Raw genomic sequence first — 26,957 nt, forward strand, 5'->3', positions numbered from 1 at the left:
TTGTGACTTTGTGTGCATTTTTCTGGGAAAAGGTCCTTAGCTTTCCTCAGATTCTCCAGAGGTCCTCGCATCCCCTGGGTTTCCGGTAGCTCTCGTGTTTTTATTCTCTTGCTCCTTACCCTCAGTATATAAACAAACCAAAGCCCTCCCTGGAGTCTACAGGTGTGTGTTAAGGGGCCCCACACTGCTGCTAACATCCAGCTTTTCCTGGGATGTCCATTATGCATGAAGATTTGGGAACAGACATATGTTGAGGTGAATCTATGTTATGCAGAATACAGCATTAGCATGACAGATGTGGGGGGGCCATCACTACCCCTCGTGGGGCTGAGTGTCGGTGTGCTGCTGTTGGGGGTAGCTTGCTGGGAAATATGCAGCGGTCTTCACTGTAAAACCACACAGCCGCCTTTCACTGTTTTTCTCACTGACTCCTCTGGACAGTCGTCCCTTCTTGAAACTCTTCCCTGGCTCAGGGATGACCCAACCGCCTGCTGCTTTGCCTGCCTTTCCGGCCGTTCCTCCGCGGGCTGGTCTTTCTCACTGGCCCTTGAATGTCCGTAGTCTTGGAGGTAGTGTCCAGGACCCTCTTTTCACTCCGCCCGTCCTCCCAGGGCAGCCTCGTGGACTTAACTATAGTTTAACACTATGTGATGCTGACTCCCGGCTGTGGAGCCACCCTGGTCCCTCCCGCTGCCGGCCAGCTTCCTTGAATGTCCTGTGGCTCCTCAGATTCTGTGTGTCCACGGTGGAGTCACTGATCTTTCCTTCCTCTCCTAGGCCCCTTGTTCTCCTGTTGCTCAATCTATAAACCTCAGAGCTTTCCAGGGCTCTTCCTGCTTGTATGCCCCATGTTCAGGCAGCCTCCGGGGTCTTCTAAAACCAGGTCTGCTTCTAAAACATGTCCTGAATCATCCCCTCCCTGTCAACGCTTCTGTGGCTTCTGCTCATGCCTTCATCATCTTCAGCCTGGACTGCTGTCGTCGTACCCTTCTCAACTCCTCTCCCCGCCTGTCATCTTGCTCACTGTCCAGAAAGTCACTCCTCACACTTGTGCATGTTGCTCCTGAGCGTAAAGTCCTTTCACTGCTCTTACAGGGGACACCGTATTTCTGTGTCCTATGAGGCCCTACAAGATTGGGCTTCTGACATCTCAAGTAGTTGTGTCAGGCTATTGAACATGTCATGTCACTTCACGTCTGTCTTATTACTCTTCTTTCTGCCTAGAATATCTGCTCCCTACCCCCACCCCTACCCTCGGCCTGAAGATGCGGCTTGTTCTCCCTTAAGACCCACCTTAGTCGCCACCTCCTCTGTCTGTGACCCTTTTCCCAATATCCCTTCCCAGTGAGATGAGGCATTTCTTCTGGGTCCGCATGCCAGGGGCCATGCTTTAGAGTCACTGCTGAGGCTCACATCTCAGCTTCTCATTCATTGGCAGTATGACATTAGGTAGATGACTTAACTCTGCTGTGCCTCGGTTTCCTGACTTTTTTTTTCTTTCAGTTTCCTCCTGAATGGAGATCATAATTCCTGTCTCATAGGTTACTGATGCGAATATTGAAAGGAATGATTACTTCAGACAGCGTTACTTGTAATATCATTATCATCACCATCACATTGCATTGCATTTACGTGGTTGTTTGTTTTTCTCACCCTAGACTCTAATGCCTTTGAGAGTATGGGATGCATCTTATTCATCTCTGTATTCCCAGCACCTACTATTGAATCTGGTACAGAATTCTCAGCCAGAAAACACTTGAGTAGGCAGGTGGGTGAACCTGTGACTCATTAATGAATGAGTCTCCAGTGCAGATTACATACTCTTGTTGGCTAGTAATGTTAAGCATCTTTCCATGTGCTTGTTCCCCATTTGTATGTTTTTGAAAATATACCTATTTAAATCCTTTGTCTACTTTTTAATTTAAAAAAAAATTTTTTTAATGTTTATCTTTGTTTTTGAGACAGACAGAGACAGAGCATGAGTGGGGGAGAGGCAGAGAGAGAGGGAGACACAGAATCTGAAGCAGGCTCCAAGTTCTGAGCTGTCAGCACAGAGCCCGATGTGGGGCTGGAACTTGTCAACTGCAAGATTGTGACCTGAGCTGAAGTCAGACGCTCAACCGACTGAGCCACCCAGGCGCCCCTAAATCCTTTGTCCATTTTATTTTTTATTTATTTATTTTTTTTAATTTTTTTTTTCAACGTTTATTTATTTTTGGGACAGAGAGAGACAGAGCATGAACGGGGGAGGGGCAGAGAGAGAGGGAGACACAGAATCAGAAACAGGCTCCAGGCTCTGAGCCATCAGCCCAGAGCCTGACGCGGGGCTCGAACTCACGGACCGCGAGATCGTGACCTGGCTGAAGTCGGACGCTTAACCGACTGCGCCACCCAGGCGCCCCTTTTGTCCATTTTAAAATTGGGATGTTTGTCTTTTAATTGTTGAGTCATTAGAGTTCTTTATATATTTTAGATACTAGTCCCTTACCAAATGTATTATTTGCAATATGTTCTCCCACTCTCTGGGCTTTTTCACCTGATTGTGCCCCTTTTGAGCACAAAAATTTTCAGTTTTGAAGTTTAGTCCATCTCTTTTCTTTTGTTGCCTCTGCTTTTGGTGTCCTATCCAAGAAATCATTGCCTAATCCAGGGTCATGAAGGCTTACCCTTTTGTTTTCTTCTAAGAGTTTTATAGTTTTAGCTCTTACATTTAGGTAAGAGGTAATTTGAGGTAATATTTTACAAATAGTGTGAGGTAGGGGATCAACTTCATTGTTTTTGCATGTCCCTGCATCATGTGTTGAAAAGACTATTCTCTTCCCCGACTAAATCATCTTGACACACTTGCCGAAAATCACTTGGTCTCAAAATTCATTTTGTCGTAAATATTGTGAGGGTTTATTTCTGGATTCTCAATTCCGTTGATCAATATGTCTGTCCTTATGCCAGCATCACATAGTCTTATTTACTGGAGCTTTGTAGTAAGTATTGAAATCAAGAAGTATTTATCCTCTAACTTTGCTCTTCATTTTCAAGATTGTTTTGGCCTTTCCAGGTCCCTGGCATTTCCACATGAATTTTAAGGTCAGCTTGTCGATTTCTGCAAAAAAAAAAAGAAAAAAAAAAAAACAGCTGGGACTTTCACAGGGATTGCATAGAATTTATAGATCACTTTGGGGAGTATTGCCATCATGACAATATTAAGTCTCTCAATCCATGAACATGGGATGTCTTTTCATTAATTTAGGTTAATCCAAGTAATTTTAATCCCAGTATTTTAGACATGAGGGATTGAAGAGGTTCTGCCCAAGAATATTCAGGAGAAGAGGATCTGATGGATAGGATGCACTGTTAATACTTGTGGAATGAATGAACAAGTGAATGAAAGAACTACCAAAATACTATTGCTGTTAAGGAAAATGCTTAGGAGTAACTGATGGAGAAGAGGTGTCAGAATACTATGTTTTGTGTGGGGGACAGTTATGGACTCTAGATGTCCTTAACAGGTGGAGCTGGGCTGATAAAATCAACAAGTGGCCTTGGGGTTGAGGAGGCCAGTTTGTAAAGTGAAAGTCAGTGGATACCATCACTCCATTTGCTGAGAATAGTTCATGCTGAAATTAACAAAGATGCATTCTGGGTTACTTGAACAAATAGAGGCAAAGGTAGGATAGAGTGGAATTTAGAATTGGTTTTGAACTTTTAAGTGTTTTTAAATTTAGTTTTGAGAGAGACAGGGTGCAAGGCGGGGGAGGGGCAGAGAGTGAGGGAGACACAGAATCTGAAGCAGGTTCCAGTCTGTGAGCTGTCAGCAGAGCCAGACGTGGGGCTTGAACTCACAAACCGCAAGTTCACGACCTGAGTCAAAGTCGGACACTTAACTGACTGAGCCACCCAGGCACCCTGAGTTTTGAACCTTTAGGTATCACACAGAAGAGATTAGGACAGAAGTTTCATGCCAGAATGACAGGGCTTTGACTTGTTTACCTTCCTTAATAGAGACCCTCCACTGTCTTTTTCACCTGTTGATTTTCTGGGTGGTCTTTCTTAGGTGCCTGCATTTCAAGTGCTGCTCAGCTGACTCCTGACAAGCCAGCTGGTGTCCACTGCCTGCAAAAACTGGCCATGAGGCTGTAGGTGGCAGCAGCTTTTCTAGCTTGACTTGGCAGCTGGCTAGAGAGGGCCTGAGTCAAGGTCTTCAGAAACAGAGCCTCCTCACACCTCTTCTTCCAGGACATCGTCTCTCGTTTGCCCTGTCATTTTCCAGGATGTCTCAGCTGCCATTGGGATCCTCAAGAATTTGGGTTTTTTTCATGGGTTGGAAAAGTGCCTCTCTGGAGAGGAATGTACTTTGGAAAGCACTGGAAGGTAGACTTGTTTCACAGTCACTTATGAGCTCTGTGACCCTGGCTGGATTGGCCTAACTTTTGACTTCAGAGGGACACTGTCCCCATGGCCAGTAAGGACAGAGGTGCCCAGCAGCTATTTATACCTGACGCTCCTGAGTGGAAGAAGAGAACCGTGTTTGGACCCCAGGAATGTTTTCAGTCCTTCACCAAAGCGGCTAGTCCTTAGAATCTCCTGCTGTGGGAGTCAAAGTTTGAGCCCTTCCCCTCTGGTTTGTCCTTGGAGGTTGGACTGTGTGCACTGCCCTCACATCTGTACCTGACTTGAGGCTCGGCACTGTCTGCCTCATTGCCAGGGTTTGAGGACTGAGTCACTTAGAGGACATGTGCTCTTTATAGGGGTAGAATCTTACTCGCATTGGCTGTGACGGGAGGGAGAAACCTTCCTGGTTTCCACTTCTCTGGCAGTGAATGTGCTTCTGTGTACTTTCTTTTGGCACCTGTCCTACTATGGGCGTGAAGGCACTAACCAGGGGCCTCTTCCAAGGGTGTGTGCTCACCTCCAGTGGACTCCCGCCCTGCTGTGCCTGCCCGTGTGCTGTAATTCGTAGTGCTCAGAGCACAGTCTGGGTGTGTGCTCATCCTCTACTGGCTCTGTCACTTTGGGCAAGCCACTTATCCTCCCTCTCCAGTCCCCTCATCTGAGAAATGGCATCTCTCATAGGGTCATTATTGGAAAAATAAAGTAATATCATATGCAAAAAGATGATCACAGTAGCAAGCATTCGGCAAATATCCACCATCACTGCTGTCACCGTCCTTGTCATCAGCTACTTCTGCCTGGCACACTTGCTGCTCTCTGGTCAGCTGCTTAGCGTTCAGGTCCGTGGCTCCTTATGTACCATTCTCATCTCCAAAGCCTCTGAAAACTCATCTTTTTTTTTTTCCCCCTTTACTACTCATCTGGCAGCAATACCTGACATGAATGTACATGTATGACGTGTGGGCCGATTTATCCCTCTTCTGGTGTTAGGGCTGCCAAGCTTCTCCTGTGTGTGACAAGGGGCACCGGAGACCTCATTGGGGTGCAGTGTAAGGACTGGTGGGAGGGGGCCGCGAGACCTTCGCTAGGGGAAGGCAGAGTAGCTTGTGTGGGAGCAGCCCCTTCCCCGAGGCAGCTGGTGGTGACAGGCCCATCTGTGGGTCTCCCTGGTGACAGGGCCGCTGTCCGGGCCACCTCACAGCTCAGGGTGGCCGTGACCGAGTGAGCGTGGAGTGGCTCTGTGGCAGCGGCAGGGTCAGGATGGGGTTGATGAGGACCAATGGGCCACCAGAGCCAGGTCTGGTGTCTCCCTTTCCCCTTTGGAGCTCAGGGCAAGCTGCGGGGGATAAAGATCAGGGGAGCAGCACTTCCAAGGTGAGCACCTCAGCCGTCAGACGGCTTTGCAGTTCCCTTGAATGTTGCAGGCTGCTAGGAAGATGAATTGGAGGGAAGGGTCCACTTAGGTGTCGGTACTGAAGTGGGGTGCATGTGTGAGATCTTCATTCTGCTCAGGGACCACTGCACTGGAGAAGAGACGGTTGAAAGGTGGACGATGTTTCCTTCTGATGTGGCTGTTTCTAGATAGCCCCTGTGGTCTTGGGGGAAGGTGGTCCCTGGAAGGAGGACCCTCTGCACTGTTGTGATACATAGTAACCACACTTCTGGGCCCCCAGAACTGACTAGAGGAGCTAATTTTCTTAGGGATCCGGGTGTGGCAAGCGAGTGAAATTAAAAGGCTGGGACTGGACTGGAGATTAATTGGCTGCAAAGGGCGTTAAGCATTTGAGGCCAATTCGATCCGATGGTTTGGGGTAAGGAGTGTCTCCCTGACAGATGAACCATTTTTCAGCAAACTCTCCTGCTACTTGGAAATGTGCTTCAGACAACGCAGGCTACATCCTGGTCCCTCCCACTTTTAGTCCCAGGTGCACAGGGCCCCTCAGCAGACTCTGTCCTCCAGCAGTTCGCCCAGGAACTCCACCACGGATCCTGGTTTGCAAGAGGCTCTGAGACTGCTGGCTGGGATATAAGGACCCCTGAACAGGACCTGTGGCTGGCTGGTTCACTCTTTCACATTTTTGCACTGCTTTCTGTTCATTTCCCTTCTGTTCTTCCTCTGAGTCACAGGGAAAGAAGCATTTGGAGCCCATTTAGAGAAGATCTTGAAGTCGGGGTTCCTTAGGGTTACTGTCTCATTCCACCTGGGTTTGTTTGGTTTATTGAGCACATCTGGTGTGCCAGGCCATCTTGTAAAAGGACAGTGGTGACAAGACTTTTGATAACCGCTTTCCTGAGTCTGCCTCATGGGGGAAGGCGCCCTGAACACAGGACAGGGAGGCTGCCAGAAGAAAGCAGTTGTAAACTGGGGCCTGCAGAAGAGTAGGCATTAGCCAAGCGGAGTGGGGAAGGGAGTCTGTGTTCCTGGCAGAGGGGACAGAGGCCTCCCGTGCGGCCGTGTACGGCCTCTCTCGGGAAGCACAAGTAGTGGGACCTGGCCTGAGGCGGACAGGGGCCTCTGCCGAGGCGTGGGGGCCCAGAAGGGTCTTGAGCCAGGACATGCTCTCAGAAGCAGGGTGTCCTCCTTTTACTTTCAGGGGCTGCCATAATAAACTACCCAAAACTGGGACACTTAACAGAAACTTACTCTCTCACAGTTCTGAAGGCCAGAAGTCTCAAATCAAGGTGTTAACAGGACCATGCTTGCTCTGAAGGCTCTAAGGGAGGATCCTGCCTTGTCTATTCCAACTTTTGGTGGAGCCTTTGGTGGCCGCGGACTTCCTTGGCTTATAGACCCATTACTCCAGTCACATGGCCATCTTCCTGTGTCTCCACATGTGTTCCCTCTGTGCCTGTGTCCAGACTTCCCCTTTCATAAGGATGCCAGTTGTACTGGATTAGGGCCCACCCTAATGACCTTATTTTAATTGGATCGCCTCTGTACAGGCCCTGTTTCTAAATAAGGTCGGAGCCTGAGGTCCTGGGGTTGGGACCTGAACACGTCAGCCTCAGAGGCCCTGCGGTGGGGGTCCGGCCAGCCCTGCGGCCCATCTCACCGGCCCTGTGTGCTCTCCCGCAGAACCGGGCGGTAGGTCGGCCCAAGGGGAAGCTGGGCCCGGCCTCCGCCGTGAAGTTGGCCGCCAACCGGACGACGGCGGGAGCTCGCCGGCGCCGGACGCGATGCCGCAAGTGCGAGGCCTGCCTGCGGACCGAGTGCGGAGAGTGTCACTTCTGCAAGGACATGAAGAAGTTCGGGGGCCCCGGGCGGATGAAGCAGAGCTGTATCATGCGGCAGTGCATCGCGGTGAGTGCGGCGGCTGCGGCCACGCGGGGAGGCCCCTGGGGGCCTCTCCCCACACCCCCAGAGCAGAGCAGAGGTGGTGGCCCTGGCCCTCCTCTGAATCCAGACCCCACCTTCCTGGCTTGTTCTTCTGCTTGTTGGTCTGCCTCTTTTCTCCCTTAAAAGAGAATGTTGCAGCTGCAGAAACCCCTAGGAGGGGCTCCCTTGTGGGAAGAAAGGGGGCTCTGACCAGTGCCGTTTCAGATTCCACATCGCAGGACTTGGGGGCAGACTTACCTTGCTGGGCCCCTTTTTCTTCACAGGCTGATGGCCTTAGAACTGCTTCCTTCCCTAGATGACCGAGTACTTTGAAGTGTCTGCCATTAAAGATGTCAGCCTGTCCTGTCTGTGACCCCATTGCCAACATTTATGGTCCAGTTCATGACGGTTCTGGGCCCTCCCTTCCTTCCTGTCCTGCCTTCAAAGTCAGAGGTCCAGGTGGAAGGTCAGTGCCCCGCCTGAGGGGACTGCCCCAGATAAAGACGGCTGATTTATGGTGCCCAGGAGCCGGGCTGCTGCAGAGCCTGGCCGGCCCCTCCACACTGCCTCACCCGCCCCAGCCTTGCTCCAGGGCGGCCCAGTGGCACAGACCCTGGCAAAACATGGTCTGGGGGTCTGTCCCTGGATCCCTACAGCACACACCCCACCTTCTGCAGGGTGCTGCTCCCAGGTCCTCGGGGTCCTCCCTGTGGGAACGGTGATCTCTCCGCTCCCGTGGGAAAGCAGGCTCGGCAGGAGGGACAGGATTCCTGGGAGAGCTGCTCTGAAGGCCCAGCCTGGCATTGGGTGCACCTTTCTCTCCGGCTGCTGCTGCCCCTCTGAGCCCAGGGACTCCTTCCCCTTCTCCCTCCACACATACTGCCTGCGTTTTTGTTTTTGTTTTAGTTTAGTGTTTTGTTTTTATTTTTTGTTTTCTTTCTTATGGTCAAAAACACAGAACAGAATTTACCATCTTAACCGTTTTTAAGTGTCCAGTATAGTTATAATACCTACATACTCGTTGTGCAAGCTGATCTCTAGAACCTTTTCATCTTGCCAAATGGAAACCCTATATCCATCCAACAACTCCATTTCCCCTCCCCCAGCCCCTGGCAACCATCTTTCTACTGTCTAAGTGTGCCTGCTTTAGATCCCTCATATAAATGGTATTTCTCCTTCGGCGACTGGCTCATTTCACTGAACATCATGTTCTCAAGGTTCATCTACGTAGTGGCATGGGTCAGGATCGATCTTTCTTTCTTTCTTCCCTTTTTCTTTCTTCCCTTTCTTTTCTTTCTTTTCTTTCTTTCATAAATTCTGTGCCCAACGTGAGGCTTGAACTCACAACCCCGACATCAAGAGTTGCATGCTCTACCAACTGAGCCAGACAGGCACCCCAGGATTTCCTTCTTTTTAAAGACTGAATAGTATTCCATCATTTGTATGTGCTGTGTTTTCTTTATCTGTTCCTCTGTTGATAGACATTTAAGTTGCTTCTGCATCTCTTGGCTCTTGGGCACCGTGGGGGTGTCCAGTACCTCTCTGAGATCCTGTTTTGAATTCCCTTGGGTATATACCTGGAAGTAGGATTGCTGGATCATACGGTAGCTCTACTTTTATTGGTTTCAGGGACCGCCATACTGTTTTCCGTAGAGGCTGCTCCATCGTACATTCCCACCAATGGTGTACAAGGGTTCCATTTTCTCCACATCCTCGCCAGCACTTGAGATTTACTGTTGTTTTGATAAGCAGTTGCCTGGATGGAAGTGAGGTGGTACTTCGTGGTGGTTTTGATCTGCATTTCCCTGATGATTGGTGACGTTGAGCATCTTTTCATATTTTGTTGGCCGTAGCTTCTTTGGAGAAATGTTTGTTTAAGTCCTTTGGCCATTTTTAAATTGGATTGTCTGTGTTTTTGTTGTTGAATTGGAGTTCTTCATGTGCCCTAGATACTAACTCATCATCACGTACATTCGTGGGTTGCCTTTTCACTCTGTTGGTTGTTTTTCCTTTTGCTGTGCAGTTTTTGTTGGGTTACTTGTGTTTTTAATTGTTACTTCTACCCAGGTCATTTCCGTGGATTTCAGGAATGTTGGGAGTCTCCTTGAAATTAAATACAGGTTTTTGTCTGTGTGCCTGCCTCTAGGTACATTTTTCTGGAGTGAGGGTCCATGTGACCCATCGCATGCTGTCAGGATTTACGATTTTGAGAATAGTGTCCCCTAAACACGGCATGTTAGCAGTGATCCAGCACTGTCTCTTCCTCTTCAGCCCTCCCCCATCCCTGCCCTGTGTCCCAGGGCCAGTTATGGGACCTGTCTCTGATGTTACCTATGCTTCGCAGCCATGGTGCCTGCCACTGTGAGTGTTGGTTGAAGGAAACCTCAATTTTGTGTGTGTCTCTCCAACCTGATGGGGCTTTCGGAACTAATAGCAAGTGTCGTCTTGGCCTGACCATTAGGGTCCTCTTTACTCTTCTTCCAACTTTTCCACGTTGCTGGGGCTCTTCCTGCCATGGTTTACCTGCCTCTGACACATGCAGGCCACCTCTCCTCCCTTTCTAGGCTCTTCTTTCTTGATGTGCTGCTGTCTCTCTCCTCCCTGTGAGGCTCCATCCCTTCGCACCGTCCAGCACCATCTCCCTGCTGGCTCGGGCCTGGGTTCCCCTTGTCAGTCTCTGCGGTAGCTTTGCCTGTGGTTCTGCCTGCCAGTTTCAGACTCAGTCCCCTACCCTCACCCATCCCATCACAGACCGTCTTCTGGCCACCAGGTGCTCCTCACCCGGCACCCCAGCTTTGGGCTCTCCGCACTCCCCTGCCCCCCGGTGGCCTGGCCTGCTCCCAGTGGCTGAGCGCGTCTGGCTCTTGCTTCTCTGTCCTCTTTCGCGTGGGTTGGTGGTCCCTTCTCCTTTTCCTGCTCCTCACTTCTCCGCGCCTGCAGGAGCCCACATTCTCTGTCCTGGGAGTCCTCCGGAAATCAGCCTCTTGCTGCTCCCATAGCACTTGCACATGACTTTCCCATGTCTTCCTAGGATTTCAGCATGCTCTGTCTTCATCTTCCCAAACAGCTCGGGGGAGCAGCTGCCTTCCTCATCACTGTTCCCCTTTTGGTTGCTTGCTTCAGGCTTCAGCAGATGTTTATTAAGTATTTGTTGAACAAATGATGGCTCTTTTGCCTTCAGTGTTCTATTTATTTGAACTCAAATGTTTGTGCCATTTTGTAGACTTTTCACTTAGTAGTGGAGCCTATATCGCCTTTTTGAAGCTCTGTTAATTCAGTGTGATAAAAATTGACTGTGTGCTTCGTCTGGATCCCAGGTACAGGGAGGGTGGGTGTGTAAAGGGGGGAGAGTGTAAGTGGCTCGACTCTGTCTGCAAAGGGTTTATGGTTTAGCACATCAGTTCTCAAACGTTGTGGTTTTGGGAATTCTGTACCCTCTTAAAAATTATGAGCCCCCCTCCCCCCCTCCCACCGCAAAAGCTTTATTTATGTGGGTTATTTATTATTATTCAAAATTAAAATGGAGAAGTTTTAAAAATACTTGGAATTCATTTAAAAAGAACAAACTTGGGGCACCTGGCTGGCTCAGTTGGAAGAGTGTGCTACTCTCGATCCCATGGTCATGAGTTTGAGCCCCATGTTGAGTGTAGAGATTACTTAAATAAATAAAACTTTAAATAAAAAATAAAAAGAACAAACCCACTACATGTTAACATAAATGACATTTTTATGAGAACTAGCTACGTTTTCCAAAACAAAAGTGATTAATAGGAAGGATGGCGTTGTTTTATGTTTGTGTAAATCTTTTCTTTTATGTTTGGTTCATTAGACAAGATTTGCATTTTCATATATATGTCTGTCTTCATTCTGTCGCAATACATTGTTTTGGAGCAACTATGTGAGGAAAATGTGGCCTGGTACAGATCCCTAGTTGGATAGGGGAGGAGTATTTTAGCAGTCTTCCCAGTAGGGGTGGAAATCTCTGGTACTCCACCAGAACGCAACAGGTGGCAGTTTCTTAAAGGTTAGTTGCATTGTGGAATCTGAAACTGTATCAATGAACTTGTCATGCTGTTACATTAAAATTCATTAGTCTTTCCTTGCCCCCGGAAAACCTCATTTGCTCATGCATGATGTTACAACATCACACGTGGGGTCATTTGGAAAAACTGGCTCACTGAGTTATACAGATTTTCCAAATAGGGGCAAACAGTGTTATACTATGTAAAAAAAAAACAAAAAAAACAAAAAAAACAAAAAACCCCACACATTTGTTGACACGCCGCCAGTCTCCTCTGAAGAGTCTTTAAGTGTGATTAGGAAGCTGCCCAGTTCATGGTGGCTAGTGTAGGTTTTCCAAAATTCTAATTTTTGTTTTTAAAGTTTGAATTTTATCATTTGCAACGGATGCTGTAAGTTTGTTTTTCTGGACATGACCGGCTCATTTCATCTTTGAGAAACTTGCCAATACTTTTTTTTTTTTTTTTTTAAATTCAGTTGCTCTGTCAAGTAGAATGATGTTCTATGCAGAAAATGACCAAGTCAGGTCACAACTTAGTCACGAGTGCTTTTCCTTTAGATAACCATCGTCCTTTGGTATGCAGCAGGGGCACCTGATGCACACTTCCTATTTTGTCGTACAGAATATTAAAAGGTTATGTTTTCAAGGGTCAAAGATTTCATAAAATTAGTAATTTTTTACTGCTTCATCAAAGACCTTCTTCAGTGAAGCCGGTGGTGTTTGTAATAAGCGTGTGGCAGGGACAAACTCAGTACTGCCCCGACGAGGACCGGCAATGTCCCTTACCAGTGCAAATGTCAGCATAGTTGAAAAAGGCAGATAGCATCTTAGTGTTACCCTGAAGATAGTTTTGACCCTGCGGACCTCCCTGTAAAGGTTGTGGGGACCCTGGAGTCCTTGGACGTGCTTTGATGGCCGCCGGTGGTGCACAGCCTCAGTCCCCCACAGGCTTGGGCTCAGTTCACACCCCACCTCCTCCTTCGGGTCTTGACTCGCATGGGACGCTGTCCCTGACCTCCATGTTCCGAATGAGCCCCTTCCACCCCTCACCTGGCCCTCCTTGCTGTATGTTTCTCCGTGTCCCTTGTCACAGCATATCCTGTTGGTTTTCATTTGTCTGCCCCCCTCCATGAAAATGTAAGCTCGGAATGGCAGAGATATTTATTTGTCTTGTCCAGTGCCATTCCCAGCATTTAGTATCTGGCACAAAGAGATAGTAGCCTGATGAGTATTTGAACGAACGAACGAATCAACGAATGAATGACAGGCAGTGGCTGAGCCAGTTCTCTGCTGCCTCCTGGCCTTGGACCTGCTCCCCACGGTTCTGGCCCCTGCTGACTTCGCTGTGCTCTCTCCGGCTCTTCAGCCAGTGCTGCCCCACACCGCCGTGTGCCTGGTGTGTGGCGAGGCAGGGAAAGAAGACACAGTGGAAGAGGAAGAAGGAAAGTTTAACCTCATGCTAATGGAGTGCTCTATCTGCAACGAAATCATCCACCCCGGATGCCTTAAGGTGAGCGGTCCCGGGGGGGTCTGGCTGTGCTGCTCGGCACCCCCATTGAGCACCTCTGGTGGTGCTGATGCTGGGGGACAGTGAGCTTCCTTCCCCAGAGGACCTCTGAGTCTGGGGGGGTTCTGGGTGTCAGATAACAAGCCGAGGGCAAGAAGGGTCTGCAGTAGCTCAGACCTCCCACCTGTGGCTTTGAGGGAATGAACACATACCTCCCCCCACCCCCCACCCCCCAATAAGACAAAACCAGAGAGAGTTCCCAGAGTCTTGCACTGAGACCAGAGGGAGAGACTGGTGGTTGTGCTGCTCGCTGGAATCCTGGCTCCGGGCTTCTGGGAGAACGAGGCCTGGGCCTGGGTGGGCGGACCCTGTGATGACAGGTGGTTGCACCAGTGTCCCTTTGTGCCGAGAACCTGCTCCCTTGGTGTGCCCAGGGCAGGGCTGCCTTCTTGTGGGGACCACTGTGCTGTGCCTGCCTGTCTCAGGCAACAGGTTCTACCTCTGCAAGGAGGAGACTGCTCTGGGCTTGTCCCCAGAGAATGTTGTCAGCCCTCTCAGCCCAGGTGTCAGCCTCAATGTATCTGTGTGTGTGTGTTTTTTAATGTTTGTTTATTTATTTTGAGAAAGAGAGAATGTGAGCAAGGGGGGAGGGGAGAGAGAGAGGGAGAATCCCAAGCAAGCTTCCTGCTCCGCACAGAGCTGGACGTGGGGCTCAATCTCACAACCAGGAGATCATGACCTGAGCCGAAATTAAAAGTCGGACGCTTAACTGGCTGAGCCGCTTAGGTGCCCCTATGTGTGTGTTTTAGAAAGATTGAGGTGGGCTTGCCCCGAATACTGCCTCAGCTCTGAAATGTCTCTTTTCTTCGGTGGCAGTAGTGGGGGCTTGTTGCAAGGCTCATCCTCCTGCACACACCTCACAGTCTGAAGGGGGCACTGTGATTGTTCCCTGGCTTTGGAAGTCAGACTTGATGTTTTAGTTGCCTGGTTACTTCTGTGTCCCAGATCAGAAGCTCCTCAAGGGCAGGGACAGCACCTCTGTGTTGCTCACACCTAGCACCCAGTGCTACCAAATGACTGAACAGGCCCTGGGCCCATTGCTTTCCCTAGGTTATCTTACTGAATTGTTGCAGAACAGTGGTGAGACAGGTACATTCCATTCCATGATGGAGGGCGCTGGCCCACAGAGATGGAGTGATTTGCCCGGGACCACTGAGCTAGTAAGAGGCAAAGTTAGGCTTTAACCACCTTTGTTTTGTCTTGGTCAAGGATGGGATAGAAGTGACATCTGGGAGGGGGCTGTTGGTGTTCCTGGCAGGTGTGGCATCTTCTGCCCCCTCCCTGCTTGCTGACTGACTGTGCTCTCCTTCGCAGATTAAGGAGTCAGAGGGCGTGGTCAACGATGAGCTTCCAAACTGCTGGGAGTGTCCAAAGTGTAACCACGCCGGCAAGACCGGGAAAGTGAGTGCCGGGCTCCAAGTCCCAGGGGTCAGCCCGGGAGGGGCAGACCTTGGCCTTGTCAGATGCGCCTGTCCGTGCGCTGTGGGCCAGCGGGGTGCCGCGGGTTCCTGGAGGGGGGCAAGTCCAAAGATATACAGTTTGTTTGTTCCTTCTCTCTTTTTGGCCTACAAGCAAAAGCGTGGCCCTGGCTTTAAGTATGCCTCCAACCTGCCCGGCTCCCTGCTCAAGGAGCAGAAGATGAACCGGGACAACAAGGAAGGGCAGGAGCCTGCCAAGCGGAGGAGTGAGTGCGAGGAGGCGCCTCGGCGCAGGTCAGATGAGCACCCCAAGAAGGTGCCCCCGGATGGCATCCTGCGCCGAAAGTCAGACGACGTGCACCTGAGGAGGAAGCGGAAATACGAGAAGCCCCAAGAGCTGAGTGGACGCAAGCGAGTATGGAGCGGGAGGAGCGGGCAGCGAGGGGTGGCCTGGCCGGTCCCGGGTGCGGGGCGCACAGGCGGGGGCGGGGACGGGCAGCGGGGAGAACTCGGGGTCCTGGCCTCTGGCTGCCCTGAGCAGGTCACATAAGTCCCGAGAGCCCGGCCCAAAAGAAAGGAGGGGAAAACCAGCGAGTCACTCCTCTTCCCACCCCTTTAGGCCTCGACGCTTCAAACGTCCCCCGGTTCCTCCTCTCACCTCTCGCCGAGGCCCCCTCTAGGCAGCAGCCTCAACCCCTGGTGGAGATCCAGTCTCACTTACTTCCAGCAGCAGGTGCTCCCACGTCGCCCCGCCCTCCTGAGGCCCTGGGGACTTGCGAGCCCCGGGCCGCCCCCGCCCCCCCCCTCCCCGCCCCTGCGGTCTTCCAGCCCATTGCCGCAGCCGCTCCGAGGCATCTGTGCGCCGCAGCTTCCCGGGCCCCAGTCCCGGATCACTGGCTGGTGGTTCTGGCGTGGGGCCTGAGAAGCTGAAGCTGCCGCGGGGAAGCCCTGTGGATCTGGAAACCTCGGAGGATCCTGGCAGCCCCGCTTCGCCCAGCGGCTCTTCCCGCTTCGGCCACGAGGTGGCGCCTGGTTGTCGTTTCCCAGCTCCAGCCATTAAGGCTCCGCTGGGAACCCTGCAGGCCCCGCCTCCAGGACCGGCTCCCAGAGCCAAGTCCAACCTCAGTGGGCGAGTGCACACCTCAGGGTCTGGCCGAGGGTGGGAGGTCAGTTGGGTGGGAACAGTTGGACCACACTTCTCCCCTTCCAACGTCTAAAAGCAGCAGGCAGGGACCACCGTGTTTCAGCCTCAGTGGAGGAGATGGGATTTGTGGGAAAGGTGGCCCTCCAGCCCCTACTCCAGAGACTGTGGACTTGTGGTGGGGCAGAGTGTAGAGGGGACCGAATCCCATGAACCCTGGGAGCAAGCTCTGCATGCTTTCTTTCCTGTGACAGCTAAAACCTGGCAAAGAAGATAAGCTTTTCAGGAAAAAGGTACCGTCTTCCCCCCCCCCCCCACGCCTGCTCCTGGGTCATTGGGTCCCTGTGGGAGGGTGGGGAGGCAGCCCCGAGCCGAGGGGCTGAGCTGCCCTCGCTCCCCCCTCCTCCCTCAGCGGCGGTCCTGGAAGAACGCCGAGGACCGGATGGCCCTTGCCAACAAGCCTCTCCGGCGCTTCAAGCAGGAGCCAGAGGATGACCTGCCCGAGGCGCCCCCCACCGCCCGGGAAAGCGACCACTCCCGTTCAAGCTCCCCTACCGCCGGGCCCAGCACCGAGGGGGCAGAGGGCCCTGAGGAGAAGAAGAAGGTGAAGATGCGCCGGAAAAGGCGGCTTCCCACCAAGGAGCTGAGCAAGGAGCTGAGCAAGGAGCTGAACCAAGAGATCCAGAAGACCGAGAACAGCCTGGCCAACGAGAACCACCAGCCCATCAAGTCAGAGCCCGAGAGCGAGAGCGAGGAGCCCAAGCGGCCCCTGGGCCTCTGCGAGCGCCCCCACCGTTTCAGCAAGGGGCTCACCGGCCCCCCCCGGGAGTTGCGGCACCAGCTGGGGCCCGGCCTGCGGAGCCCACCCCGTGTCATCTCCCGGCCCCCTCCCTCCGTGTCCCCGCCCAAGTGCATCCAGATGGAGCGACATGTGATCCGGCCGCCCCCCATCAGCCCCCCGCCTGACTCACTGCCCCTGGACGATGGGGCGGCCCACGTCATGCACAGGGAGGTGTGGATGGCCGTCTTCAGCTACCTCAGCCACCAAGACTTGTGTGTCTGCATGCGGGTCTGCAGGACCTGGAACCGCTGGTGAGGGGCCGAGCTTGGACGGGGAGGCGGCCAGGGACCGGCGCCGTGTTGGGCTCCAGGCTAAGGCTTAGACTAGACCAGGAATGGCACATGCGTGGTATGTGTCTCCACAAGTCACTCATGGTCGTCTTTCCTTCCTTCTAAGCTCAGTCCAGCTTAATTATTCTTCTCAAAGAGTTCCAGGTGGCTACAGCAATCTGGTCACACTGGTCTTGTCAGAAGAGGTGAACCCTATTTGATTGCTTGATTCGGCCCTTGGAAGATGAACTGGGGACCAGGTGGAGTCCTTGTCCTTAAAGAGGTAGTCCAGGTTAAAAGCAAGTGTTCCAGTTACTGATCTTAATTTCAGCTTCGATGTTTCCTAGCTCTCTGGCCTTTGCCAGGTGACTTACCTTTATCTGTAAAAGGGCATGAATACGGTGTCTGCCTGGAGCGTTCTTGTGAGAAGTGGTGTGTAGGGGGTGTGGTGGAGGCCCCAGTAAATACTTAATGAAGAGCAGGTACTGGCACCTTCCATGGGGGCCTGGGGCCATCAGAGCAAAGGTGCCCAGGTGTGGGCAGGACAGGAGTGAAACGGAGAAGGATCCAGAGGGCGGAGTTAAGGAGCTCCCCCTCCTCCGAACGTGGCAGTGGGGTGAGCTGCCACGGCAGTGCAGGGGGCCAGCTTCAAGTCTGATGACACCCCCTCTGCTGGACCTGGCCCCCAGGTGCTGCGATAAGCGGTTATGGACCCGCATCGATCTGAACCACTGCAAGTCCATCACGCCCCTGATGCTGAGTGGCATCATCCGGCGGCAGCCTGTCTCCCTGGACCTCAGCTGGACCAATATCTCCAAGAAACAGCTGAGCTGGCTCATCAACCGGTTGCCTGGTGAGCACTGGGCCAGGGACCCTGGAGGTGCAGTGGTGGGGGCTGGGTGCATCGCCTGACCTGCCAGCCCTCCCCTGTCCCCCAGGGCTCCGAGACTTGGTGCTGTCGGGCTGCTCGTGGATCGCCGTCTCAGCTCTCTGTAGCTCCAGCTGTCCTTTGCTCCGGACCCTGGATGTCCAGTGGGTGGAAGGACTAAAGGATGCCCAGATGCGGGATCTCCTGTCCCCGCCCACAGATAACAGGCCAGGTGAGTGGCCGGGCCCAAGGGGGTCGACGCGGAGGCAGTCTGACCAGGCTCTGCCGTTGGATCTGGTTTTCACTACAGGCCCCACCCGGTGCACGGGTTCTCAAGCCTTCTCTGGTCCCAGCCCTTTCCGGAGGATGCTGTTATGTTCTCACTCAGCTTCAGGCAGAGAAGGGACCACTGAGAGCAGAGACTTCTTTGCACACCCAGGACTTCACTGTGGGGGCTTTGCATGCGTCTGATTACTTCTCTGTTAATTTGTCCTTCGTTGGCTTCAAGCTTCCGTGAGCACGGGGGTCAGTGTAGTTGGAGATGAGCTCACAAGATGGAACCTTCCTGGCTTGGGTTGTGAGGGTCATTGCTCCCTGCCTGTAGCTCAAATGAGGAAACCCTGGTGATCAGAGATGCTGTGCAGTCTCTGCTCTAGTTGGCTGAGGACTGCCGGGTAGAATGTGGGCTGTGTTTCTAGACGTTCTGATTTTTCAGGAATCCAGAAGTGGGAGAGTTGATGTGGAACCCTTATATTTTTAAACGTGGGAACCAGTTTGGGGAAACAATGGCTAAGTGAAACTGAAGTGTGACATGTGGCCAGTAGGCCCTCTAGAGTGTTAGGTCATTGTGACCACATCTCCCCGGTCAGGTTGACATGCTGCCTCTCTCCTTCCTGCCCCCTCAGGTCAGATGGACAATCGGAGCAAGCTCCGGAACATTGTGGAACTGCGTCTAGCAGGCCTGGACATCACAGATGCCTCCCTGCGGCTCATCATACGCCACATGCCCCTGCTGTCCAAGCTCCACCTCAGTTACTGTAACCACGTTACCGACCAGTCCATCAACCTGCTCACCGCTGTGGGCACCACCACCCGAGACTCCTTAACCGAAATCAACCTATCAGGTCAGTCAGAGGCACCCAGCAGGCTCTGCCTGGGACCCTGGGGGACAGGCTGGAAATTTCACCTTTGCGGGGAAATCCGCTGTGTGCCTGCTGTTACAGGGTCACAGGGTCAGGGCCGGGACGTACCTGAAAACAAGACAAACAGCCTGGGCTGGTGGAGAAGCCTTGAGCACAGGAGTTATCACTGGATTGGTAATGAGTGCTGCCAAAAGATTAGCGCTGGTGGCAGCGAGAGCACGCGCCAGTGGTTCCTGACCCACAATACGGGCTGGAGGAACTGCTCCCCGGTGGTGCACACAAGCCGGCTCCCGCAGCGGAGAGGAGAGCAGGGGAGCCGCGGGCTGTGAGGCCAGGCAGGCTTTGATCCCTGAGGTAGCTCAGCGTCTGCTGGGGTTGTCCTCGCTTATCTGACCCTGCTAGCAAGGGGCCCGTCGGAGAGAAGGAAGCCGTACAGCTGGTGTCGCTGCGGTCCTGTGTCTGCAGAGCCCGCGCTCCCTCTACTCGCCCATGGGGCCGGAGTCGGGTTTTAAGGCCCTGGGGGTGACTGACAGTAATGGGTCAGGCGGTGGATGTAAGATTTACACAAACCCTCAAAAAATGCCTTTTTCTCCAGAAATTAGCAACTAATAAAGGCCACCTTCACCTCACGCTTAGTAGCTCAACAGCTTCCTGTCAGCTGTGCCACATTTGAGGAGGAATGGGGAAGTTGGTGGTACGAGAGAATTCTGTACCGAGGAAGCCATCCCTGCTCCTCCTCGGGGAGTCGCGGCAAGGGCCGTCCCGCCCCCGTGTTGGCAGAGAGGAGAGAGCCAGGCAGGGCTGACCATCCCGGCTCCAGGCTCCACTCGAGGTCTTACACGGATGCCGCGGCTGTCCTGCGGACGAGGGCCTGGGTGCGTGCGCCTTGGTGTTACGGCGACTCTGTTTACTGTCGGTTGCCCTGCATGTGGAGCGGAGATTCCCCTGCAGTGCCGTCGCGTGCAAACGCGCTTCTGTGTTTTTCCACGGAGCTCACCCCTTGGCCTCAGTACATAGAGGTGTCTCGAGTTCCTGTTCAGAGCCATGCCGGACGGGAAGGCAAACCTTGAGACCCAGTCTCTTTTAGGTTCATTGCTTTTTAAAAAGTTTTCCCTTGCCATCAGGATAACTAGTTAATGGTAAAAAGTCTGGCACAACAAAGAGGACAGTTGACCTGTTTCAGGACCTATGAACGTGAAGCATATGGTCTAGAGACAAAGTCAAGTCACAGTTGTCTAGCTTTCATTATTAGGCTGCGTGTTCCTCTAGATTACTTATTTGGGTGCTCACCACCCCCCCCACTCCCCCCCCCCACCCGGCCAGGCAACCACCTTAAATTCTTTCTCCCAGTGTCTGTCTCTGTACTTGCACACCTTGATTTTTTTTTCCATTCAGGCATTCTGTACTTACTGGCTTGCTGTGTAGAACACAGGATTGCTGCTCTTACATCGTCTCTCCCCTTATCTTTTGATTCGTGGTTAAGTCTCTTTCTGTGGCCGCATAAGTATCGTCCACTGTTGAACTAAATAGTGCATTATGAGTACATTTCCCTTGTATAAATTTTCTTTTTCCTAGAGTTAATAATTGCGTCTTTTTTTGTTTGCTTAGTCTCTAAGCAGACCCTACAACAGACCTGAATACCGTTCTTCCCTCACACACAAACTCCTCTCTGTGGCCCCAGCCAGTTGTGGGTTTTTTGGTTTTTGTTTTTTAATGTCTATTTTTGAGAGAGCGTGCGGGCAGGGGAGGGGTAGGGAGAGAAAGGCAGAGGACCCAAAGCTGGTTCTGTGCTGACTCGTGGGGCTCGAACTCAGGAACCTCGAGATCATGACCAGAGCCAAAGTCACTTAACTGGCTGAGCCCCCCAGGCACCCCGGGCCCTGACCAGTGTTTGGCGGGAGCCCTTTCTCCTGGACTCCCTCCCTGTCTGTTTTCTCCTCCTAGACTTCTACCTGCTGCCCAGCTGCCAGCCTAGAAATTTTCTTGGTCTCTGTCTTGTGTAGGGTCCCTATTTTCCTTGACCCCATGTTTCTTCTTGTCTCTCTGATTTCGCGGAGGACATCTAGACTTGGTACGTCCGAAAATGGTTTTATTATCCCTCACATTGAACTGATAGCTGGATCTGGCAACTGTGATGTTTCAGAAAGTGGGCGCTTCCTTCTCTGCATTCAGAGTCCAAATCCAAAACCATTTGATTCTTCTCCCTTCAGTGAATATTTTCTCTAATCAAAAGTTTGTTAGTTTGTTTCTAGTTTTCTGTAATTGTTGAGTCTTGCTTTGAATCTGTTTTCATCCACCACACTCATGAGCCCTTTCGATTTTTCAACCTAGAAACAAATGTCCTTCAGTTCTAGGAAACTTCATTGAATTATTTCTCAATTTCCTTTTCTGTTTTCCACCTGTAAGTCTTGTCATTTTTCTGAGAGTTTCTACTTTATCACACAATTCATATACCGAGTTTTTTACTGTTGTTTATGTAGGTCAAACACAGTGAAAACATGGGCAGTTTCATATGGTTCAACTGGTAATTTTAAAAAGTTTTTTTAATGTGTATTTTTTAGAGACCGCACACAAGCAGCGGTGGGGCAGAGAGGGAGACACAGAATCTAAAGCAGGTTCCAGGCTCCGAGCTGTCAGCACAGAGTCTTATGCAGGGCTCGAACTCAAGAACTGCGAGATCATGACCTGAGCTGAAGTCAGATACTTAACTGACTGAGCCACCCCTCAACTGATATTTTTTAATATTACAGCTGTATCTTACTCTCTGAACTCCCCCCCCCCTCGCCGCCACCACCACCACCATCCTACTATCCTCTCCCCTTTCTGTTATCTGAGCTGTTTTTTTTTTTTAAGACTTTATTTTTAAGTACTCTCTACACCCAACGCGGGGATCAAACTCACAACCCCCACCGACTAGGCCAGCCACGTGCTCCCCTTCTCTGAACCTCGGTAGAGTAGCCTGAGGATATTGACAGCTTTATTTTCTTCTCCAGGCTTACATGGTTTCCTTCAAACATAGTCAGTGGCCCTCATAAGAGATCTTCCTTGGATTTAGTGTCAACACGGGGTTGTCCACACTAAGGTGATCAGAGGCTGGCGACACACGTTGGAGCAGTCAGTCATTGTGTGATCAGTATAGGTGGTTTCTTTGGGGGAAACCAAGACATGAGATCTTTGAGAGGTTTCTCTTGAGCTGGTCAGGGTTGCCAAAAGGATTCTCCTTGACCTCCCAACTGGAGGGTGCAAGCCAGACTGCCCAGTGTCCTGGGGCCTGGCAGGGGAAGGAAGCCGGGGATGTCAACAGCAGGTAAGTTTCCCCCCTAGACCCTGATTTTGAATGGGTGCCCCAGCCTGGTGCTCAGACCAGAGACTTTCTCTCTCTTATATCAACATCTAGGGAGGGAATCAAACAGCCACCAATCTAGCCCATTCATTAGCTCCACTTCCAGTGTGCCTGTTTTTTTTTTTTTTTGTTTGTTTGTTTGCTTGCTTTACATTTTATTTATTTTTGAGAGACAGAGACAGAGCATGAGCTGGGGAGGGGCAGAGAGAGAGGGAGACACAGAATCCGAAGCAGGCTCCAGGCTCCGAGCTGCCAGCACAGAGCCCGACATGGGGCTCGAGCCCACAGACCGCGAGATTGTGACCTGAGCTGAAGTCAGCCGCCCAGCCGACTGAGCCACCCAAGTGCCCCTCAAGTGTACCTGTTCTTTCTCCTACCTGGACCTTTGGGGGTGTTTTACAGAATGAATCTGCTTCTCTGCTTTCCCTTCAGCCTATTTAGGTTAAGCTTTCTCAAATCTATGTTATCTCTTCTCCAACTTACAGAATTAAAAAAATTATGGTAAGATACATAAAATTTACTGTTTAAGTATACAGTTCACTAGCATATAAGTTCATTTACGTTGTGTGCAAACTGCCCCCCCACCCCTCTCCAGAAATTTCTCTTCACCCCATCAGAAACTCTGTATCCACAAACTAACTCCCCATTCCTCTTTCCCCCAGCCCCTGACAATCTCCATGCCGTCTCTGTGAACTTGACTTTTTTAGGGACCTTATGTAAGTGGAATTATATAACAGTGTTTTTTTGTGTGTGACTGGCTTGTTTTAATTAGCATAATGTCCTCAAGGTTCATCCGTGTTATATCAGGTGTCAGAATTTCCTGCCTTTTTAAAGTTGAATAGTATTCCATTGTACGTATAGACTCAGTTTTATTTATTTGTCCATCTGGACAGTTGGGTGGCTTCCACCTTTTGGCTGTTATGAATAATGCTGCTGGGAACACGGATGTACAAATATTTGTTCGAGTCCCTGCTTGCAGTTCTTTTTGGTATATACCCAGACATGGCCTAGCAGAATCACATGGTAATTCTAGGTTTAATTTTTTGAGGAACCACCATATTGTTTGCTGTAGCAGCTGCACAGTTTTACATTCCTAATGTAATAGGACACAAAGGTCTCATTTTTCTCCACATCTTTGCTAAACTTTATTTTTTATAGCCATTCTAGTGGTATGAAGTGATATCTCAATGCAGTTTTGAAATACTTTTTTTTTTTTTAAAGTAATCTCTACACCCAACATTGGGCTCAAACTCACAACCCCAAGATCAACAGTCACATGCTCTACCAACTGAGCCAGCCAGGTGCCCCTCAACGTAGTTTTGTCTTGGGGAGTTAGCATTTTCCTCGTGATTAGTGGTGTTGAGCATCTTTTTGTTGATGGTGTATCATCTTTGGGAAATGTCTATTCATGTCCTTTTCCTGTTTTTTAATCAGGTTGTTTGTGGATTTTTTTGTTGTTGAATTGTAGGAGTTCTTCATATATTCTGGGTAGTAGTAATCCCTTGCCAGGATCCATGATTTGCAAATATTTTCACCCATTCTGCGTGTCTTTTCACCATCTTGATAATGTCCTTTGCACAAATGTTTTTAACTTTGTGCTTTTGGTGTCATCTTTAAGAAACCATTGACAAATTCAAAGATTTTCCTATTTCCTTCTAAGAGTTTGGTAGTTTCAGCCCCTATATTTAGGTCTAAAGAATTTTGAGTTAAATTTGTATATGGTGTGAGGTAGAAGGTTCAGCTTCATTTGTTTGCATATGGATATCTAATTTTCCCAGCAGCATTTGTTGCAAAATTTTGTCTTTTTCCCTCTAAGTGGTTGTAGCACCTTGTCAAAAATCATTTGAACATTCAAGGGTTTAAATTCTAGGCTGTCAGTTATAGTCTGTTGGTTAGTCTGTATGTCGTCCTTAATGCATTAACACTATTCTGTGGCTTTGTAGTAAGTTTTGAAATCCAGAAGTGTGAGTCCTCCAATTTTGTGTTCAAGACTACTTTGGCAATTCAGGATCTCTTATACTTCTGCATTAATTTTAGGATGATTTTTCTATTTTTGCAGAAAACACTGTTGGTATTTTATAGCAACTTCATTGAATCTGTAGATTGCTTTGAGTTGTGTGGCCATTTTAACAATATTAAGTGTTCCCATGAGCCAGGGAAATCTCTCCATTTATATCTTTAATTTCTTATAGCAGTGTTCTTAAGTATTCAGTGTACAAGTCTTTCACTTCCTTGGTTACCTTTATTCCTAAGTGTTTTACTCTGTTTTACTCTGTTTGATGCTATTGTAAATGGAATTGCTCATTTTCTTTCAGATTGTTCATTGCTAGTGTATAAAAATGCAACTGATTTTTGTGTGTTGATTTTGTGTCCTGCAACTTGGCTGAACTTTTTTACTTCTTTATGCCACCTCTAAACCTGGGACTTCAGTACCACAGCGCTAGCACAGGGCTCCTGATTGTATTTGCAGTTTGCCTTTACTGTTTTCATTCCTACTTAATGGAAAAATGCAAATGCAGAACTAGTGATGACAGGCCTCGAGATGAAGGCCACTCAGATGAAGGAAATCATCAGGCCAGAGGGGGGATCTCTGAGGCTCAGTTGGATGCTCACTGGCATCAAAGCCAGAGAACTGTGGATTCAGTTCTCACACAAAAGAGGGTGATAAAAGCAACGTACCAATCAGTAGAATATGGGGTAGAGAAGTGTGTCTATAGTGGAGGGGGTGATGACGGATTCTGAATTCTGGTTTGCTCACTGTAGACCGCATCTCGTCAGCCCTTGTAGCACCTTGGGGTTTTCTGCACTTAGTAAGGGGGCTCCCAAGCATGCTGTACCTCGCTTCAAAGCACTGGTGCCCACACGAGGGAAAAGGATCCTCAGACGACCACAGAGATGGTCCAGAACGTATCTGAAGGGAATAAGCAGATAAGCGCACAGTAATGGAGACGGGGAGGTGTTTTTCAACAGTAGATGGGAAAGGCAAGCTGTTTGATATATAGTGTGGCCCTATCTTTATTAAACAACATAGACAGGGGACCTATTTATGTGAGAACATATACATGTAAAGCAATGGTAAGATTCTAAGTGATTCCACTTGAAACGGTCTGAACGCTTTTCAGGCCTATACTAACCTTTACAGTTTGGTAGATGGAACCTTTCCCCATTTAAAGAGAGCTTTCAAGCAAGTGCAATTTTCCCCAGGGCACGAGGGGTTGGAATATGCTCACGGGCCCTGTCCCGTTTCTTCATGGCTGAGGGGGGTGGTGGTGGGGGGCTCTGGGCCTCTGCGATTCCTCCACCTCACGTGTCCCCTCTTCTTTGCAGACTGCAATAAGGTGACTGACCAGTGCCTGTCCTTCTTCAAACGCTGTGGAAATATCTGTCATATTGACCTGAGGTACTGCAAGCAGGTCACCAAGGAGGGCTGTGAGCAGTTCATAGCTGAAATGTCTGTGAGTGTCCAGTTTGGGCAAGTGGAAGAAAAACTCCTACAGAAACTGAGTTAGTCCGAGGACAAGTATGTAAATAAGGGATGGGTGGGGAGAGGGGACACGGCCGAGGAGGGAAAAGACTTTAAAAAAAAAAAAAAAAAAAGGAGGGCTTTGATTTTCAATTTGGAACTTGGACAACAGACCACAGAACGTTCCATCTGCAAGTCTTGCCGAGGGAGAAGCTGTTCTGCCGCCTGTTCTGGGGCTGAATGAGCCGGACCCTTTCCTTTGGTCTGAATTCTAGCCGCACTGCTTTCTGGACCATTTCTAAGGCGGCCTTTACCAAGAAGACATTCCCGCCGGAGGAGGATGGACTCTGGAGAAATTCTCTTGCTGAAGAGCGAGCTTAGGAGTTTTTGCTGGTGGTGGTGTTTTGTCTTGGACGCCTCAGTCCTCGCAACCCCGGGGCTGGTGTCGACATACAGTGGGCCACACACCGCCTCTGCTGCCATCTTGACATTTTGTTTGGTTGGTTTTGTTACATCTTACATTATGCAGAACTATTTTTGTACAAATTGTTTAAAAGTTATTTATGCAAGGTTTGAATGCATACCTGTGTTTTTATTGTTTGAAGATTGCCAACTTTCCTGGTTTCCCTGAGGTAGGAGAGAACTTGACCTGTACTTCATCAACACAGATGCCCCATCTACACACGTGCCCAGATCTGGCAGAGCAGGCCAAGACCTTCCCGTTAAAAGCATGTTTAACTGGAAGTTGAGAGCCCGCTTTGGACGTCAAGAATTACCTAAGCATGTGGATCTATGTTAATTCTAGTCGAAGTAAGACACTCTGTACAGAATTCACCTATTTCTCAAAATTTTAAAATTCAGACTTCAGCCTTTGCACTCAGGAGGGTTTTGCGGCCAGCGCATGAGCTGTTGTACCTACACAGATTAATTTATACAGTGAGTCAAGTAGAATAAATGATCCAACATAGCCTTTCTTTTCCTTTTTTCTCTCCTTTGAGGTGAGTTGAGTTCTCGTTCAAGGTTTATAACATGGCTATTTCCTAGTTGTAAAGTTATGCCTCCATAAGTGCCATTCTTGTAAGGTGTTGTTTTCCTAGACCTTCCCCAAAGCGGTTTTACCTTTGTTGAATTTGTATAAACAATTGTACAAAAAAAGCACCCTTGGACTTTGAGAGTTTC

The 26,957-nt window shown here is 50.1% G+C and overlaps 1 protein-coding gene across 8 annotated transcripts in view; it reads left to right on the plus strand.

Annotated features, from left to right (window-relative positions):
• The window catches only part of KDM2B (lysine demethylase 2B), a 127,565-nt gene extending 100,820 nt beyond the window's left edge, over window positions 1–26,745 (plus strand). For 6 of the 8 annotated variants that reach the window (XM_047087944.1, XM_047087940.1, XM_047087942.1 and 3 more), the window contains 11 exons: window positions 7,466–7,690; window positions 13,093–13,236; window positions 14,608–14,694; window positions 14,857–15,126; window positions 15,331–15,444; window positions 16,107–16,145; window positions 16,265–16,944; window positions 17,652–17,815; window positions 17,901–18,062; window positions 18,736–18,954; window positions 25,643–26,745. In XM_047087944.1, the coding sequence (XP_046943900.1) occupies window positions 7,466–7,690; window positions 13,093–13,236; window positions 14,608–14,694; window positions 14,857–15,126; window positions 15,331–15,444; window positions 16,107–16,145; window positions 16,265–16,944; window positions 17,652–17,815; window positions 17,901–18,062; window positions 18,736–18,954; window positions 25,643–25,824 (2,286 nt within the window). In that variant the 3' untranslated portion in view covers window positions 25,825–26,745. The remainder of the gene's footprint in view (window positions 1–7,465; window positions 7,691–13,092; window positions 13,237–14,607; window positions 14,695–14,856; window positions 15,127–15,330; window positions 15,445–16,106; window positions 16,146–16,264; window positions 16,945–17,651; window positions 17,816–17,900; window positions 18,063–18,735; window positions 18,955–25,642) is intronic. The other 2 variants (XM_047087941.1, XM_047087943.1) reach the window with 1 other exon arrangement.
• The last annotated feature ends 212 nt before the right edge of the window (window positions 26,746–26,957 follow it).

This window comes from Lynx rufus, unplaced genomic scaffold (assembly GCF_022079265.1).
Source record: "Lynx rufus isolate CCGP_SWC_20201006 ecotype Redwood Valley unplaced genomic scaffold, mLynRuf1.p SCAF_24, whole genome shotgun sequence".
In the NCBI taxonomy this organism is placed as follows: domain Eukaryota; kingdom Metazoa; phylum Chordata; class Mammalia; order Carnivora; family Felidae; genus Lynx; species Lynx rufus.